Source organism: Spermophilus citellus, assembly GCF_964194105.1.
Source record: "Spermophilus citellus genome assembly, chromosome: 6".
In the NCBI taxonomy this organism is placed as follows: Eukaryota; Metazoa; Chordata; class Mammalia; order Rodentia; family Sciuridae; genus Spermophilus; species Spermophilus citellus.
The window spans coordinates 13,661,086-13,680,457 of NC_138187.1; the positions used below are offsets into that span (position 1 = coordinate 13,661,086).

Here is a 19,372-nt window from a genome sequence, read left to right on the forward strand (position 1 = left end):
AGCTGTCACCTAAGTGACTCGGGCAGCATGGAGGACACGGAGGGTCACAGCTAGGAAAGGCTGAAGTGCACCGAGAACCACTCAGAGTTTTGACTTCAGGGCCCACTTGGACACCAGTCACATTTCTGCCGCTTCCGGGAAAGTGTCTTAACCTGTCTGAGCTCCTCACCTGCAGAGCGGGCCCCGGGTCCAGCCTCCCAGGGCTGTCCGGAGAGCGAATGCAGAAAGGGCCCGGTGAGGCCTGGTGTCCAGCTTAGTGTCCAGACTGCTGGCATTGGGGTTGACTTTCCCCAACCCACTGCCCAAAGAGGACACATTGTTTTTTTTTTTTTAAGTAGGAGCCCTTTTGAAGATACCTAATTGTCTTAAGATAGCTCTAAAGCCATTAACAGCCATTAACAGTGTTTTAGTGAGCAACCTGTTCACATCTGTTAGGGCCTGGAAATGTGAAGAGCGTGGCCTCTGGTGCTGGCCAACTCAGGGTCACACCTGGCTGCTGTCGCTGGCTGTGTGACCTTGGGTAAAGCCTGCCACTGCTCCATGGCTTGGTGTCTCATATATGCAGTGGGAGAGCAGAGTGCTCACCCTGTGGGTGGTGGGAGAGGCTAAAGCATGAGTGTAAGGCTCTGGCCCAGGGTATGTGAATTGTATCACCAACCACAGGAAACTTGGGAAACGAGGAAGAGCCGGTGATCAGAGGAGAGATGGGAAGCAGAGTAACATTCATCCTCATTCATGCCCTGGGCACAGGAGGTGCCTCTCATCCTTCAGTGACCCTGTAGGTGGGATGGTGCTGCCTTTGTTCTCTGTAAGGACAAAGCTGGTGTCTGCCAGCTCTCCCCACTGGCAATTGGTGATTTGAACCCAAGTGTGCCTCACACCAGGCCCTGGCTCTTGTCCGTCGTACCAAATGCCATGAAAGTGTTCCCCTCCCTGTTCCTACCAGTCACTGAAGTTGTGTAATTGGGTGTGTGCTTAGGTTTATTTTGTAGAATGACTATGTTTGGAAATCTCTTAGAAATGTGGCTTTAGCCTGATGATTTTCTCATTAACCTTCTAGGCTCTGCTGACTGAGATGATGGAAAGATGCAAGAAGCTGGGAAACAAGTAAGACTCACGTGCCTGGGTTTGCAGCGGGAGCTGGGCGCTGTCTCTGAGTTGGGTGGGCTTCCATGGGAGAGGAACTGACAGGGTGGATGGAGTCCAGTGGTCTGGCCCTAGATCCCAACTCTGTTCTGTCTTAGCTCTGTGACCTTGGGCCACTTATTTGGTCTCTCTGGACCTCAGTCTCCTCGTCTGTAAAATGGGCAAAAGGGTAGTCCTTTCCCCAGGGGACTGTGAAAGTGGCAGGGCCAGGATAAACTTGGTCTCTCTCTGTCCTGGGTATGTGTGGTACACCTCGGCTCTGTTCTTGGTGGTAAATGTATGAGCAGCCTTGAGGGGTTGTTGTTCACTGTGTCCCTACTGCCTAGAGCACAAGATCTCTTTCATAAGAAGTCTTTCACGAGAGATGTGGTTATGTGTTTGCAGCAGAAATCAGTGCTGTTACTGGGTAATTAGTTTTGTAACTGCACCACCCCATTTGAAGAGTCATTTCTGTTTAAATGGATTGGATTGCTTGGCAATTTACCTGTCCATCCATTCACCCATCCACCCACCTATCCATCCATCCATGCAGTGAATTCAGCATTTATGGAGTTCCAAATGTGCACAGATACTGGTGGTCCACAGATGGCCCTTTCACTGTGGTCTTGTTTTGTTTTTGCAACCTTATCATTAAAGAGCTATCAGCCCCCATTCCTGGCAGTATACACCCTCACGTTAAAACAGCTTTCATAAGGGGGAGGTGGACTGACTTGGGGCCTCCATGTCTTGCAGCGCCTTGCTATTGAATTCTGTGATGTCAGCCTTCCGGGCCGAGTTCATCGCCACAAGATCTATGGACTTCATTGGAATGATCAAAGAGTGCGATGAGTCTGGTTTCCCCAAGGTAGGCTCTAGACCCATCTCCGTGGAAGAGCAGATTGGCAGTGTCTACCCCATCTCTCCTGAGAATGCTGAATCAACTAGCCTGCCGAAAAGTATTTAGGAAAAATGTTGGTCTTACATCTTAAAAAAAAAGAAAGAAAAGAAAAAACTTCACTCTTAGGGAAGAGCTTTGTCCAGCAGAATATTATGGCCCACCAATTAGAAAAATGCCCAGAGCCAGGGCATGAAGATTATGAATCTTCTTTAATGAAGATTATGAGTGTCTTAGTGTTGCTGGGGTAGATCTGTAGAACTCACAAGTCTGGAGCATTTATTTATTCTGAGATGGGTTAAATGTTGTAGCCTGCAACCTTTTTATTTTTGTTTTTAAGCCTTGGTTACTTTGATTTAAGATTTCCAGCAATATAATCATTGGTTCTTTTCTTAGCATCTCCTTTTTCGATCACTGGGGTTAAACTTGGCCTTGGCCGATCCACCTGAGAATGATCGACTTCAGATTCTCAATGAAGCTTGGAAAGTTATCACAAAATTGAAGAATCCACAGGTAGGTGACCATTTAGACCTTTGATCAACTGTTTTTTTTTTTTTTTTTTTTTTTTTTTTTGGTCTGTTAGGTAGCTAGACATTTTCTCTTTTAGAAATGATCTTTTAATTACAATTCTGGGCTTCTTTGGTTTGTATGGGTTCTTTGGGGTGTGGTAGTGGGGACTGAACCCAGGGATACTCTACCACTGAGCTACATCCGGATTCCTCTTTTGAGACGGGAAATCTCTAAATTGCCAAGTCTGTTCTTTAACTTAACCCTCCTGTCTCAGCTTCCTGAGTCACTGGGATTCTAGGTGTGCAGCACGGCACCTGGAGCACTACTGATGTTTTTAAAGACGTCTTTATTGTTGACCTGGATAGTGAACTAATGGCATTAAATATGTCATTCTTTGACTTTTGTATCTCGGTTGCTGTTTCATTCTTGAGACTTCAAGATGCAGCAAAAATATAGAATCATAGATATTTGAAGCTTTGAAAGGCCTGTGACTGTGCAAAAAGCATCCAAAACACAGCAGTCGGAAGTATTTTACTTTGAAATTACCAATTGAATAGAATATTCCTAAACCGAGAGTCAGTGGGCAAGCCAGTAATTAGCAAAAGGAAAGTCCAGTTCCTGGCCCTGGCATGGGATCACCTGGAGCATCATCCCTGCGCTCCAGGTGGAGGAAGGCTTGGGATGATGGAGAGACTGACGTCAGTTACCGTAGTGATGGCATCAGGTAAGGTTGGGGCTCATGACTTGCCATCCTTTTTGGCATCATGCCAGTAGGGAAAATGGTGTTGGCTGATGGGCCCCACGAGCAGCAGGACGGACATCACTGTGTCTGTCCTGCTAGCAGTGAATGCATGAGGGTAAGGAGCACTGGAGGCAGGCAGTCACCAGGAGGGAAAGGCCAGGTGAGCGTGCATGTGCAGTGTTCACCAAGGTGTGTTCAGAACAGCGGCTGGGTTATGGCTCAGTGGCGGAGTGCCGGGCTAGCACTCCATCTCCAGCACTGCAAAAAAAAAAAAGATTGGGAGCGGGGAGAATAATGGTATTAAAAAAGGCAGAAACACATTTAGAGAATCATATACATCGTCAGGGTCGTTTAGGAAATCATCTTTAAACTTCATTGACTAAATTCCCCCTTTAACTCAAATTGGCCACCTAAAACAGCTTATTCAGGTCAGGAGATCTATTGACTCAAACTATGTATTTTAGGGTTAAAAATCTTGGTAGAACTTGAATGTTCTTACCACTAAATGTGGTGTAGGTGTGATAGGTAACGGCTGGAGAAAACCGGGAGCGCATGCCGACCTACCGTGCTGCACCCCTGTGAGATGTGTTACGTTTTCTTTGCAGGACTATATTAACTGTGCTGAAGTGTGGGTGGAGTACACCTGCAAGCATTTCACGGTATGTATGGCCATGAGGCATTTTTGAAAGAATTATATTTTTTCACATAATAGCAAATGAATCTAGTTCAGGCATTGAGGTATTTCATAAGGGTAAATAGTCTCATAACCTGTAAAATTTGCATTCTTATAATAAAGGGCGGTGGAGCATGAATGTGTGTACTGTCACTAAAGTGGTCCATGCTTACTTGTAATTCTGGGTAATGCTGAGTTACAGAGTTGAACAGCCTAGGACCCCTTAGGTGCTGACATGCCTAAGTGCATTGTGAATTTCCATGGGAGTTTAGGAGGCAGCCCCTCCCAGACATCTTGGATTACGTGGGATTCTTTTCCCTGAGCAAAAATACTTCTTTCCTGAGGCACAGACTAGAAGCACAGTTTGGGGAATACTGGGCTCATGAAAGAGCAGAGACTTCAGGAGCACATAGAAGCAGGTTTAAATCCTGTTAGGAGAGTTGTTTTAACCAACTCGTAAAAATTGAAGAAGAACATTATCTGGATGTATCTACTCCCTGCCACATTCCTATGATGAAACCTGATTACCAAGGTGACAGTGTCAGGGTGGATGGACCCGGGGCTGGCACCGCAGTGGTCTTGTACGTAGGCAAGTGTTACGTCGCTGGCAGAACAGCAGCCCATAGATGGTTGGCATTCTGCATCTGGTTCATGCCAGCTGTGTTAACTGTACCAGGATGCCAGCGTAGTTGGAAAAAAGAGAGATGCAGCCTCTGACAGATGATTGATTAGGTGAGGAGGGTGGAGCCCTCGTGAGCAGGGTTAGTGCCCTTCAGCAAGGACTCACATGAGCTTTTTGGACCCTTCCACCACCTGAGGACATGGCAAGGATACTGAGTCTGCCATTGCCTTGATCTGGGACTTCCCAGCCTCCAGGACTGTGTGAGACAGTAGGGTCCTGCTGTGTGAGTGATCTGGCTCATGGCGTGTTGGTACAGCAGGCGGGGCATGCGTTCCAGTAACTTCCTGCACAGTGCAATTTTAATCTCATAGTTTTCACTGTCGTGAAAGAATGTTCTTTTGGGGACTGAATGTCGAAACCATTTACCTTGTAAGCCATGTAACAGGCTGGGTTTGGGCTAGAGATGGGACCCCTGATCCAGGTGACAACGGGGGTCAGTAAGCACTGGGCCCAGTATGCCCTCCAGTGGTGCCTCCCTGCCTGGGCGGCAGAAAGCACAGTGATTGTACCAGCACTTGGGAAGCAGGGACGGTGGAAATCTGAGAGCCTTTGGGAGCCATGTTCAGAGCCCCTGGGGGCAGTGGTGCCATCTCTAGGCCGTGGTACTGGGCCAGGTGATAAGGATGCAGTTCCTCCCCTGGTATCATGTGTGACATAGTTTGAATGCTAGTCCTTTCCCTGGTGATTGCCAGTCAGCGTCCAATACTGGTCTGTTTCCCCCACTTAGAAGCGAGAGGTGAACACCGTTTTGGCTGATGTCATCAAGCACATGACCCCGGATCGTGCCTTCGAGGAGTCCTACCCCCAGGTAATAGATCGGCGCTTCTCGTCTCCACATTTGCAGGAATCTTGTTCTGTGGACTGTCACTGTTGCCTGGGTCACGACATAAAGTCAGGTAACCCAGGGTTTGAATTCCAGCTCCACCATGTCCTGGCACTGCGCTCTAATGGTTGCCTGGCCTCATTGTGCCTTGGTTTTATCACCTGTGAAATGGGGGGAAAAGCAGCTCTGCCCTCAGTTGTCAGGAGGAGGGGGTGGGATGTGACGTAGGGACCACTCGGCTGTGGCTTGGCACCTGGCAGATGCTGAATGAGCATTGTCACTGTCACCACTGGCTGCTGTGGCTGCTGTTCGGTTTAATTAACTCTGCATTTGGAAATAAATTTAAGCTTCCTGGAAAGCTGAAAGAATAACTCAAAGAACTATTATTCCTTACTCAGATTCTCTGTTAATATTTTGCCTCATTTGCCTTATTATGGTTAAATGTGTGCACAGACATAGACGTACTTATGTGTGTGAACTTTCAGTTGTACATACATCATGCCACACCTTTGCTTCTAAAGGAATCAGTATTTCTTTTTTTTTTTTTTCTTTTTTGGTCCCAGGATTGAACCCAGGGGCACTTAACCACTGAGCCACATCCCCAGCTCTTTGTATATTCTATTTTGAGACATGATATCACTAAGTTGATTAGGGCCTTGCTAAGGTGCTGAGGCTGACCTTGAACTTGGAGTGCTCCTACCTCAGCCTCCTGAGTGGCTGGGGTTACAGGCATGCACCACTGCACCCAGACCTGAGACTGGTTTGGAACTGCACTTCCCATAAGGCAATTAGTTACATGTTCTTGAAAAGTATTTTGGTATTTTTGTGTTTTGCTATTTTAAGAATTTTTCACCATTTGCTAGTTTAAATGGTTTATCATTAAACTCACTGAGCAGCCCCTGCCAACCGGACATCATCTGGGCCCGATGGAAGTAGTGCAGTGTTCTGCATAGTGATTGCCTGCTTCTTCCTGGGTAAAGTCATTACATGAACGAAGCAAGCAGAGGAGATAGTCGTGTCTCCAGGAGTGCCAAGACCTCACGCAAGAATTGATGTGCTAGGGAAGTTTTGTTGAGGAAAAATTTAGTGAGGCCTTGACTGCTGGAAACCCAGTTAAAGACTTTAAAATCATTATACTCTTTGAAGTTATCTATTTTAAGAAGTTAATTGCAAGGGAGAAAATAAGATCCTGCAATTTGCGCTATCTGAAAGCAACTTATAAAAGATGCCCTGAGTGTTGGACACTTAGGTCAGTAAATGAAGAAAAATGTTTAAGCTGAATCACAAACTTAGTCCAAAACAGCCTGAACAGAATATCAAGGTCAGCCTGCCCAAACCGTGCATGTGGCAGCTAGCTGTTCGTGAAGAACCGCGCTCCAGTCAGATTGACAGAGTGGGGGAGTGAAACCTCATGATTTTGTAAAGGAGAGAGACATGTAAGAAAAACTTACCTGCTTACTTAGAATCAAAACCAGCTTGTTTATGCAGGCAATTCTGTTTATCCCTGAGGGGCCCCAGTAAGCTATTGCTCTATTACTCGGGCAGTTTTTGAATCTGTTCAGCCTCTGAATATTTATGTGCATAGTTTGTTTGGAGCCTGTGTTATATTTTGACTTTCTTATATGCTCTTTTGAAGCATTGTTAAAAGAAATGACAACTTGGAAAAGATGCCGGGGGTCCACCAGCCCTGGGGACAGACATCCGTGTCAGTGGCGAACATACGTGCCCCTTGTTGAAGGCAGGACCTCCTCAGAAGAAGTAAACCCGGGTCTGTGGAGAATTGCTTACTCCAGATCCAGGACAAGGCGGTGCGGGATGAGCCTGGAGCATTTTCATGAGTGCCAGGAAATAAGGACGTGAGCAAGAGCCAATGGGGACAAGCAGAAAGGGCAAGGCGCAGGTCCAGGGCCTCTCCTGGGCTTCGAGAGCAATTGGGGCAGGTTCTGACCCACTGAGTAGTAAGAGGAAGCCAGGGGTCTGTCATTAGTGAACAAGGGAAAGGGGAGAGGCGAGCGGGGTCCAAATGAGACGCGGAATGAATGGTGGGGTTGGGCAGTGACCATCCTGTAGCCATCACAGTGGAAACGGGCATCATCCACCCGCAGGCAGGAACCGCCAGCGCCTGCCGATTCTGGAGCAGGAGGTTTGCAGCTCTCACGGGGTCTCCCCCCAGAGAGTATGTTAATTGCAAGGGAGAAAACGGAGATATTGGCCAGTCCTCACCTCGCCAGTCACTGTTCATATCACCAGGAGGAGGCCATTGCGTACCTGCAGGTGTGGCACCCTGGGCGATATGGCTCTCCTGCGTAGGACTGCAGTCGAGAATGCAAGAGCTGAATCCAATCAGAGAGAACGTCATCTGCTGTCAAATTGAGCATTTTGTAACTCTTCAAAAATATTATTGCCATGAGTGGCCAAGGTGGGCTGAGGGGATGTTCCAAGTTAACAGGGACGCGAAAACGAGATGGAATGAGCCATCCCGGACTGGCTCCTGTCCAGAGAGGAGAAAATATGCTTCTAAAGGACTCTCTGAGGCCGTAGACAAGATTGGACTCTGGACGAAGATGGAAATATTAGGATGTAGCTCAGTAGCAAAGCACCCTGGGTTCAGTCCCCAGTATCTCCCCCCCTCAAAAAAAATAAATCTAGTTTTCATGATATTTTTAATGATCCTGAGTTTGGTAACAGCAAAGTAGAAGACATGATAAGAACTGAGCAGGCCCTTTGGCGCACACCTGTCACCCCAGTGGCTTGGGAGGCTTGAAGGCCAGTCTCAGCAACTTAGCAAGGCCCTGCCTCGAAATGAAAAATAAAAAGGAGGCTGGGGATGTGGCTCAGTGGTTAAGCACCCCTAAGTTAAATTCTTGGTACCAAAAAAAAAAAAATGGTATTAAGGGTAGAGGAACCTGATTATGCAGTCAACTCAGATGTGGCTCAGAAAGAATGAATTACACAGAATTCAGTGTCAGCTTTTGATCATTGTCATGAAATATCTGAATAATCATATTACAGAGGCTTATTTTGGTTCACCGTTTGGAAGGTTCCAGTGCCTGGTCGATTGGCCCCGTGACTTTGGGGCTGTGGTGAGGCAGCACGTCAGTGGAAACAAGGCAGAATGACATGGCTCGAGTCACCAGGGATCGAGCAGGGGGTTGGGCTCCACAGCCCCGTCCTGGCCATGTCCCCTCTAACCCAAGGGCCTCCCACTGGGCCCTGCCCTCCAAAGCTTCCCCACCTCCCAGTGGCACCATTCTAGGGACCAGGGGGTCAAATTGGTGGATTTGGGTAAAGAATATACGGGAGTTATTTATTCGAGTTTTTCACCTTTTCTGTGAGTAGTTATTTCAAAATAAAAAATGTGCATGGACAGTGTTCACCAATTCTGCCAGTAGATGGATAAGCAAGGAGGTAAAACAAAGGTAAAGTATAGCAAGATGTTGGCTCTCGTGGAACCGCAGTGGTGAGTGGGTGTGTGTGGTGTGACTCTTTCAGTATTCTTTGAGCATTTTCATAGTGACTTGTGGAAGGGAAAATAAACCTGGGTGTTGCTGGGGACGGAACCCAGGGCCTCACCATGCTAGGCAAGTGCTCTGTCGCTGAGCCATATCCCAGCCCCTAAACCTGTGTTTTAAATCCCAGTTCACGTGTAACTGTTCTCGAGTACTTTTAAAGCTTCGTTCCAACAGGGTTAGTGTCTCTGCTCTGGAGGCTCCTTAGCCCTACAGTGCTGTGTGTGAACGCGCCCTGCCTCGGCCTGGTTGGCTGTGCAGCCTGGAGTCCTCCCAGTCTGCTTGCCTGCCCCAGTGAGCACTTAATTATGAAGCTGGCTCGTGCCGCTTCATGTTGATGCTTTCAGAACGTGAGATTCCTTCACGAATGACTTATGCCGCAGTTTCTTAATTTAAACTGTTTGACAGTAAATTTTTGGGAGGCACCTGTGGCAGGGAGTTAGATTTACTTTAGAAACAGTACCCTTTTGGTCCTTCGGGGACTTTCAGTTAGGACCGAGTGTGCTTCGGAGTGGGCAGTGTACATTGGTACCTGGGCACTTCTGAGGCAGGTCTCTCAGACTGTGCCCCCGTCCTCAGGTCACACCGTGGCCTTGGACCCCACTGCTCAACTGCATCCGACTCCTGTGCACTGATGCAGTGAAGACCCAGGGCCATGGTGGGCTGAAATAGGGTCTGCAGACTGTGGCCACACGTAGCCTGTCACATGTTTGGGGGAGTAAAGGTTTATCGGCACACAGACACCCACATTTGTTCACAGGTTGGCTGTGACCTCTTTCATGCTGCCGTAGCAGGGCCGAGTCGTCGTCATGGACTGCAGACCCCTTACAGAGGATATTTATCCAGCCCTAGAATAGCAGCAGCCGGGGTGGGGTGGGGGGGCAGTGGAGAGCACAGGCGCTTTCCGCCTGCAAACCACCCTCTCAGCTCCCAGCTGTGCTTTGAGCTCCATTTCACAGATAGGGCTTGAGACTGAGGTGAAATTACTTCCCAAGACTGAGGTAGAACACAGTGGGAGAAGGGCCAGCTCAGATGGAGGCGGAGCCCGACCGAACCCTAATCCTGCATATCTTGAGCAGTCCAGGCTGACCCTGTTGTAATTGCCATTAATGAAAGAGGGTAGTCTTTTTCAAAAATACCCAACCCTTGTTAAATAAGGCCTGTCTTTTGTTTTCCAGCTTCAGTCGATCATTAAGAAAGTGATCGCCCACTTCCGTGACTTCTCAGTTCTTTTCTCGGTGGTAAGGAGCATTTCTTAGTTACCTTTGGAAATCTGTATCTTATGCCTCAATAATATTTTTTAAAAATACTTTTTTTAGTTATATGTGGACAGAATATCTTTTGTTTGTTCGTTTCTATGTGGTGCTGAGGATCAAATCCAGTGCCTCACATGTGCAAGGCAAGCGCTCTGCCACTGAGCCACAACCGCAGCCCCAGTAATGTTTTCTTGACACCGCAGGCTGAGACATACAGTTCTTTCCTATAAAGCACTTAAGCTAACAACTTCATAATAATTATGTCCTAACAACTTAAGCAGCTTTTGGAAAATAATACACGTAAAACTGAAAGAAAACGTTATTCCCATTCAGGTCATTACTGACCAGTGAGATGTGTACACCTGCTGGGCCTGATGTAGCTTCTCAAACCTTGCCTTCATGTCCTCTTGCACAGTACAGGTTGTGCTTCCTTTATCCAAAGAGTTTAAGATTTCTGATTTTTTTTTTTTTAATACTTGGATGGACTTTATTGACTGAGGCTCTCTGATCCTAAAATTCATTTCTCAGATTAGGGAAGCCGAAGTTGCACTTGGTTTTTATGCAAGTTAATGTTGAAACTGTGAAATAGATTGAACTAGTAGTTGTCTCATCATCTGACAAGAGTTGAGATTTATTACATTTCCCTCAACAAATTTAAAATGCCTTGCAACGCGTCCCTTTGAGTAAGCTGAGTGCCTTGAGCTAGTAGGAATCTAGGTGATTTTTGTCCCTTAGCTTCTGTCTTCTGGGTTCCACTTGTATGTACTTATAGGATCTTATGGTGTCTTCTTTTTTAATAGCATAAGCTGATAGGTCTTGGACATGTGCCATATCCCCAGCCCTATGCTGGGACTTTGCACTCGGCCCCACACCATTTTCACACCAGCCCTGGGAAGTGGGAGCGATTATCATCCCTACTCTCCAGATGAGAAACCAGAGGCTGGAAGAGTTGGAATGACCTGCACAAGGTCAGTCACCAGGGGCAGGGGCAGGACCCAGAGATGGAGAGTTGTGTTTTGAGGCCACACTTTTGAGTGTGTGTTTTGAGCTCAGCTGGCTGCTCTTTGCTGCTCATCCGTACACTTACAAGAAGATTGATGTGGCCGCTAGGAAAGCTGACGGTCACCTAAAGGCTTCCCAGATGGTGTGCTAAAATGTTACCTGGTCCTAGCACCAATCCCTGGGACACACATTTCGTAGTTCAGATTGACTATGCCTTATCCAAAATGCTTAGGACCCAGAAGTACTTCCGATTTTTTGGATTTTGGAATATTTTCATATATGTGATGAGACCTTGGAGATGAGACCTCAATCAAAACCCAGAATTCCTTTGTTTCATATATACCTTACACACCTGGCCTGAAGGTGATTTTATACAGTGTCTTAATTTTTTGCATGAAACAGTTTCATGGTGTGGGACTTTCCATTTGTAGCATCACATTGGTGCTCAGAATGTTTTGGATTTTGGAGCATTTTGGATTTTCGGATTAGGAATGCTCAGCCTGGAGTTTTTTAGAACTTTATATTCCATCCATGGCTGTCAAGAACATCCAGAATTTGGAGCATTTTAGATTTTAGATTTTCAGATCAGGGATTCTCAACATGTAACAGTTTTCAGAAGCCCTGGGTGGGTCTTTCAGGTGAGCCCTGAGCACCTTCTGCTTTTCTGGCACCCCCTACCCACCCCCACACACACATAAAGAAAAAACAAACTATTGATTCCTTCCAATTACCTATGCAGTTGAATGTAGAGTGTTTTCTTTGTTTTTAGGAAAAATTCCTGCCATTTCTGGATATGTTCCAAAAAGAGAGTGTGCGGGTAGAGGTGTGCAAGTCCATTATGGAAGCCTTTATCAAGTGAGTGACCCCCGTGCCACGGGAAGTCTGGGTTCCTACGCTCATGTGTGCTGCTCTGAGAAGGTATCCGGTCATGCACTTTGAGGCCTGGTGATTTGTGCAGATCTCATGCCTGAATCCTGGGAAGGAAAACCACATTAGAAGCAGGCTTCATGATTAGAGTTTGTAATTGGTGCTTAAGAAAGCAATGAGCCGGTGTGGGTGTGAGCCTCGCCAGCAGCGCCAGTTTTTTACCCTGCTGTGTTTTTGGAAGGCGGAATCTTGGGATGAACTGCCTGGGGAGTGACGTGTTAAAGTGAAAATAAAAGCCTAATTATGAAAGTCCCAGCACGAGGAAGGTCTTCATCTTCAGTGTTTAGATCCATAGCTGACTAACTTGAGTTCCTTTTGTCTTAAGACTTTCTCAAAACTGCCTACTTCTAGTGGTACATGAAATGATTTTAAGGTAGTACATGCAGGAAAGATCTTTATTTAATTTGCATTTATTTTTCAAAATCCAATTTAAGTTTTGAAAGTAGAACCTTGTGCTAAGATCTTATTTAAACACACAGTAACTACCTACCAGAGTCTAATAATACCACATGCAGTATTCCTTTTAGATATTTATTGAGAACCTACTATGTGCCACACATTGTTCTGGATATTGGAAAATCACCAGTCATCCAAAACTCATGCCCTCACTGGGCAAGGTGGTACTATAATGCCAGCTACTCAGGAGCCCAGGAGTTCAAGATCAGCCTGGGCAAAATAATGAGGCCCCATCTCACAAAATAAGAAACACAACCCTGCCTTTTAGTGATGAGAGACCAAATGAAAGTCTAAACAATACATTGAGGTAGCAATAGCTATAGAATAAAGAAAAATGGAGGAAAGTGAAGAATAGTGACAAGAATATGTGAACCAACATGAATATTCAAGTTATTGATTTTCAACGTATTTAATAATCTTGATATCTTTCTAAAAGAGTAATTCCTTTCTAAAGATTGGTATTATTAATGTACTTGGAACAGATATACCTCCTTCACTTACATAAAGCTTTATTGTAAGAGTTTATTAATAATTTTTAAAATATTTTCTTAGTTATAGATGAAATACCTTTATTTTACTTATGTCGACATTTTTTATGTCGTGCCGAGGATCAAACCCAGTGCCTCACACGTGCCAGGCAAGTGCTCTACCACTGAGCCACAAACTCAGCCCCCAGATTAATGATTTTGCCTGTCACTTGTCACATCACATATAGATGTAAGCAGAAGCAGCTTCAGACTTTGCGAGGAACATAATAAGAAAATAGGTTTGCCCTTTGCCTGGCTTAGGCTTAGGAAACGTCACATCTTTACCATGATTTTGCAATTAGGAGAAATTATATGTGCAAAAGAGCCAACTTGTTATTTAAAGAAAAACTGTACAGCAAAGCCAGAACGTTGCCTGTACTGGTAAACTGGACCTTGTGAGACGGCAGCCAGCTCCTTCGCGGCTTCTCAGATATGTGGTAGACGAGAACTCGACCCACCCTTACATTTCCATCAGTGGACAGAGCATTGACCCTCACCTTTCATTGTCTCTTAGGCATCAGCAAGAGCCCACCAAGGACCCCGTCATTCTGAACGCCCTCTTGCACATCTGCAAGACCATGCACGACTCTGTGAAGTAAGCTGCACATAGCTGACCCTGCGTGGATGGGTTTTGGTGCCACCTAAGAGCACTAAGGGGAGACTGCTTCAGCGGCCACCACAGAGAGCTTTACTGGGTCCATTAAGATTCTTGCTAGCGAGGAAGGAGGAAAGCAGGGAGGCTGAGGTTAACCTTGAGAAAGTGCAATGGCAGATGTTTTTACAAAGAAATTTCTGTTGGGAAAAAAAGCCTGGTTTCATCCAAATGAAATCAAATTCCACGTCTTGGGGAGATGTCTGAGAGCAGAAGATAGTGTAACAATGAGCTTACTCATCCAGTAACGTGGCCTTTTAATTTCATCTCATTATTAGCTAGTTATTTAAAATTCAAATGAAATTGCATTTCTTGTGTGAACAGCTCTATTTGCCCAGTGTAGTTGAAGCTCATTCAATCCCCTGGCCTTACCTTTAGGTCAGACTCTGAACTACCAAGGCTTTGCTGTTTTGTTTTAGGGTTTTTTTTTTTTTTTAATGCTTCGTTTCCATTTGACTATGCTTAAAACAGTTCCTGCTTATTTGTGGCTGAAATCTTAGTCCCCCGAGAATTTTGGGCACAGCAGTTTGATTTACTGGAAAATGTTAAGAGTTAAGAAAATTGTTCCTGGAACTTCACTGTTAATAAGATGTGTCATGTTTGTTCTTTTTAACTCTTAACTTTAGAATCTTTATTTCTATGGCTCTGTGCTTTCCAATTCATGAGTTATACAAATCAAAATATCAAGAATATCATATTTATTTTCATAACAAATGGACCCTGATAAGCTTTAGTTTACAAGAATAGAATTAAAGGCACTGAAAGCATCCAGAGAGGCACTTTATGTTTATAAGACACTCGGTGTTGGCTTTCTAGACCAGGAGGTGAGGAAGGGGAGCTCCTCCTGGCACATCCTCCAGGCACCAGTTCCTCTCGAGTGATGTCCTGTCTTCCTGCGGGAAGCTTTGTGACCTCAGTGTGTCTACATCCCAGCCTGTGGCATTGGAGGACAGCTGCTTTCTTTCAGGAACTTTGGAAGGGTCACCTCCCATTGTCACATGGAGTTGTGAAAGAAGCAGGAATGCTGTCTCAAAGAACAAAGGGACATTGCATCATGGAGGACAGTCATCCTTGGCCAAAACTTACTCCCCCCTAGAACATACCAAACAATAGCCTTCAGTCCTGTTTTCTCTGGGCTCTTAAATTTGTTTTTCCTTTTTTTACTTCTTGGATTTTTGTTTTTGTATTTTGCAGTGCAGGGGGTTGAACCCAGGGGTTCTACCACTGTGCTACCTCCCTAGCCCTCTGTTTTATTTTGAGACAGGGTCTCACTTGGTCACCAAAGCTGCCTTGAACTTGGGATCCTCCTGCCTCAGCCTCCTCAGTCACTGGGACTATTAGGTGTGCGCCACCTCACCTGGCTCTTAAATTCTTAAAAAACAAATTTAAGAAACTATTTATAGGCCTTCACATAGATAATGAAAAATGTAAAGATTCAGCATTTTTAAAATATTTATTTGTGTTAGTTGCTTCTATTTCATAGAAAATTTAAGATCTGACTTAATGTTATAACACATCCCAGACTGAGGTAGATTGATGGGTGGAGATGGGAATGGGCGTCTTGTGATGAAAGCACTGTAGGATGGTGACGGTAGGACCTTGATGGTGGCTGTGTGGGTGCTTACTGGAAAGTTCTTAGATATATGGTGGATATATATTTCTCTGAAATATAAAATTTGACCTTGCTACCTAAATTTTGAGGAGAAAATTACCTTCTCCTTTCCTGTTCATAAATGTATCTTGAGAACAGCATCTTTGAGGGAGAGAAGCACTTTTAAATTATGTAAATTTTTATTGCCATGGGGTGGATCGGATAAGGGGGATTTAACCCAGGGGCTCTCCACCACTGAGGTTTATCCTTTTTATTTATTTAAAAAAGCTGGGGCTGGGGATGTGGCTCAAGCGGTAATGCGCTCGCCTGGCATGCGTGTGGCCCGGGTTTGATCCTCAGCACCACATACAAACAAAGATGTTGTGTCCGCTGAAAACTAAAAAAAATAAATATTAAAATTCTCTCTCTCTCTCTCTCTCTCTCTCTCTCTCTCAAAAAAAATAAATTAAAAAAAAATAAAAAAGCTATAGCTCTTTTTATTTATTATTTTGAGATAGGGTCTCAAACTTGGAATCCTCCTGCCTCTGTCTCTCAAATTCTGGGATTACACGCATGCACCACCATTCCTTGCCTGATTGCATATTTTTATCTAAAGAAAAATACACGTCTTGTTGAGAGTTTTTGAAATTTAGAAAATGCAAAATATTATCTCCCTATTGAATTGCTTACTTTTGCTCATGTATTTTTTTCTTTTAGAAACTTTCATTTATTACCTCAATGTTAATTATGTACAATTATTGATTTTAGTGCACTCACTCTTGAGGATGAGAAGAGAATGCTGGCACATTTGATAAATGGATTTATAAAAATGGTAAGTTTGAGGGTAGATGTTACAGCACATTTGGAAATGTGATGCAATTGTTTATCCCCGTGCTGGTGAAAGCAGTTTATGTTATGTTTCCTGGTGCTGTTTATTTTTATTGAGATAAGATGAAATTAGAAAACATCTTACTTTAGCCAGGACTCCCCTGGGGACAAAGAGAGCAAAGACACACTGGCCTCAGAAAACACAAAGAGGGAGATTGGAGAGGGATCTGTTGGCCCATGTGGCTAAAGTTGAGGTATGGTCCTCCAGGGGAGCAGTGGCCCCAGGATCCCATGTTGTCACCGCGCCCCGCCGTCTAGGTCCGTCTATGGCTCTGTGCTCTGCTCTGACTCCTCCTGGATGTTCTCCAAGGGCTCTGTATTTGCATCCCTCCACTCACCTGCAGCTCAGCAGGAGGGTCTCCAGCAGATGCCCTGGATTAGCTTGGGTCATGGGGGACGTCTGTACAGCTGAATGGTTGGGATCCCGGAGTCCAAGAGCAGAAAGGAGCAGCTCCTCGAAGCTCCTGTGTCCCGATGATCAGATGATGGCAGGGTTGTGCCGGGTGGGCAGTGTCTCCCCGTCTGTTGGACTCACTTGCTGTACGCAGTTCACCCCAACGTGCTGTGGTTTTTAGTTCTACTGGTTTACTAGTTGTTAGGATCTGTGGGTGGCTGGTAACCAGGCTGCTGTAGGTGGTGGTGACTCCTTTAGCAAGATGGGGCAGGAGGATCCAGGCTCTGCTTGCTGCCCTCACCCTGGTCCTGGCTGTTGTCTGGAGCTTTCCACTTTTCTCCCTGTGACCCCTTTCTTCCCTCGTCACCCCGTAGTCCAGTTGAGCTCTCTTACATGGTGTTGACTTCCATGGGGGCAGATGGAAGCTGCAAGGCCTGAAGGCGAGGCTTAGAGATTACACAGTGAGCCTCTGCTGCATTCCACTGTGTTCTGTAGGTCAGAACACTGATGGAGGGGAGGAGCAGCGTTCATGGGACCTTGCCCAGGGCCAGTCAGTGGGAGGGATTATCGCAGCCTGTGTTGGAAATAGCCCACCATCATACCTTCCCAGCCTGGATGGTCTTTGCCTCTTTGCTCAGAGCTAAAAACCAGCTGTGCACCACCAGTTTTTTTTGTTTGTTTTGTTTTTTAAAGGTAGTCTCACTTTGCTGCCCAGCTTGGCCTTGAACTTCTGGGTTCCAGCAGAGCTCCTTCAGCTCCTCAGTAGCTGGGCCACCTGCACACATCACTGTGCCTGGCTCCATATCTTCTATTTTAATAGAAACGTCAGAACCTAAAAAGATGAGATCACTTTGAAAATAGCCCTGAGACTGAATGTGCTTCAGCATGGGTTCATTTAACTGCCCACCGGATTCTGTGGGTAAAATACCAATTTTGATGAAAATTTAGGACTGGCCTTTCAGTTCCCACCTGGGAAACGTACCTGCAGGTTTTTACCCAGTGACTTGCTTTTGCCCTGGTTTATGCTGTGTGCTGATTGGCTGGTATGTATCCTTTTATGGCTTTGTCTGAAAGTCACCAAGTTAAAAAGAGAATATGAGGAAATAAGATGTGAAACCTGATAGCTACAATGGAAATGGCAAAGTCAACCCTCTCTGGGCCAGGATGATTGATCTAGCAGTAAAATTTCTCCCACTGACCAGCTGTCCATAAATTCTAAGAAACAGAAGAGGGGAGTTCTTATGGTGGAGAAAGTTCCTTCTGTGACTCCGGCAGCCACCGGTGAGCTGCTGAGGTCGGATCCTCCTCAGGAAGCAGAAGGGTGTGGCCCTTATTAGGGAAAAGCTCCCTGACAAATGGCTCCCAAGAACCAAATTTATGTTCTGTGGAAAAGCCACAGCTGGCCGACAAAACGCCCAGATTTCCTTCCCAGCGGTTTCCCTCCATACCTGGGAAATCCTGTTTACCTTTTGAGCTGCTGTTGTATGCCCTTTGACCTCCTGTGTTGTATGCCTGATGCCCTTGCCGTGGCTGAGATTGTAACAGCGCAGTGATTGGCGGGCAGGAGTAGTGGGAAGCTTTTCTAGTTGTGTGCTACCCTTCCCTCTGAGGATGGCATTGTCCGTTTCAGCGTCTTTCTCCTTGATTCTAGGTTTCCTTTGGCCGTGATTTTGAACAGCAGCTGAGTTTTTACGTTGAGTCCAGGTCAATGTTTTGCAATCTGGAGCCTGTGCTTGTGCAGTTGATTCATGTAAGGATTTTCAATTTATTTTTTTGTCCTCTCAATAAATCTTTATTGATTATCTGTGTGCCACACACACCAGTCTTAACCTGGGATTCTTCTGGCCCATGTTGCTTCTATTCTCCTGGGTCTGAAAGGTAATTTCTCAAGGATTAATGAAATCTACGCCTTTGCATAGATTCTGGTGCTCTGAGCACCAAGACTAAAGGTGGACTTACTGACCTCTTTTTCTCTGAAAATTGCATATTCTTATTTCTGCATTGCCAACAGCAGAGGTAAGCATTTCACTGAGTTACGGAGATGGTATCCCAGAGTCCCTTCTTGCCCAACCTTCAAGTCCCAGTTTTCTCAGATCATGGCCTCTCACAATAACTTGATAGTCCCTGGGCCCAAAGACATAGTAGCATTTCTGTTTATTATGAAGTTAGGTTCAGATAAATTTAGTATATATGGCTTAACAACTCAGTAGCTATTTAAAATAGTATCTATAAATTGAAAGAGAAATATTTTTATTTGTTCTTTAGCCATAATTACTTACCAATGAAGTGCGTGTACTTCTTGAGCACTGCACAATTTCCCAACCTTGGAATCAGATACTACTACCCTTATTTTCTGTTTCTAATTGATTTTTTTTTTTTAACTTTTGCATGGTACTTGCTTTTTATCATCATCATCATTGGCAAGAGCCCAGTTTTGCAAATGTCTAATGTGGCTGCAGGGATGAGAAGCAGACAGTCCGGTGTTGAGTTGTGAGCTACCTCCCACCAACCCTTTGCATGGTGTTCAGCAGTTTCTGTTTCCCTAAAAACTGTGGTGCCCTGTGGCTGCTGCAGCACCCTGGGGTGCCATGTGCACGGTTTGGAAATAGTAGGTAGAATTTTCCTATGTTCCCACAAACGCTTCCTTCAGGCTCTTTAATTGCTACATGTCTGTTTGAGGAGAATAGCCTTTTATGCATTTGTGTCCTCTAGTTAGCAGG

General features: G+C 45.4%; 1 protein-coding gene across 1 annotated transcript in view; it reads left to right on the forward strand.

Moving 5' to 3' along the window:
• The window catches only part of VPS35L (VPS35 endosomal protein sorting factor like), a 99,544-nt gene that overhangs the window by 45,781 nt on the left and 34,391 nt on the right, over positions 1-19,372 (forward strand). The window contains exons 15-24 of the mRNA XM_081300360.1: positions 1,061-1,107; positions 1,879-1,990; positions 2,417-2,533; positions 3,878-3,931; positions 5,355-5,435; positions 10,138-10,200; positions 11,987-12,072; positions 13,642-13,722; positions 16,139-16,202; positions 18,304-18,402. Coding sequence (XP_081156486.1) covers positions 1,061-1,107; positions 1,879-1,990; positions 2,417-2,533; positions 3,878-3,931; positions 5,355-5,435; positions 10,138-10,200; positions 11,987-12,072; positions 13,642-13,722; positions 16,139-16,202; positions 18,304-18,402 — 804 coding nt within the window. The remainder of the gene's footprint in view (positions 1-1,060; positions 1,108-1,878; positions 1,991-2,416; positions 2,534-3,877; positions 3,932-5,354; positions 5,436-10,137; positions 10,201-11,986; positions 12,073-13,641; positions 13,723-16,138; positions 16,203-18,303; positions 18,403-19,372) is intronic.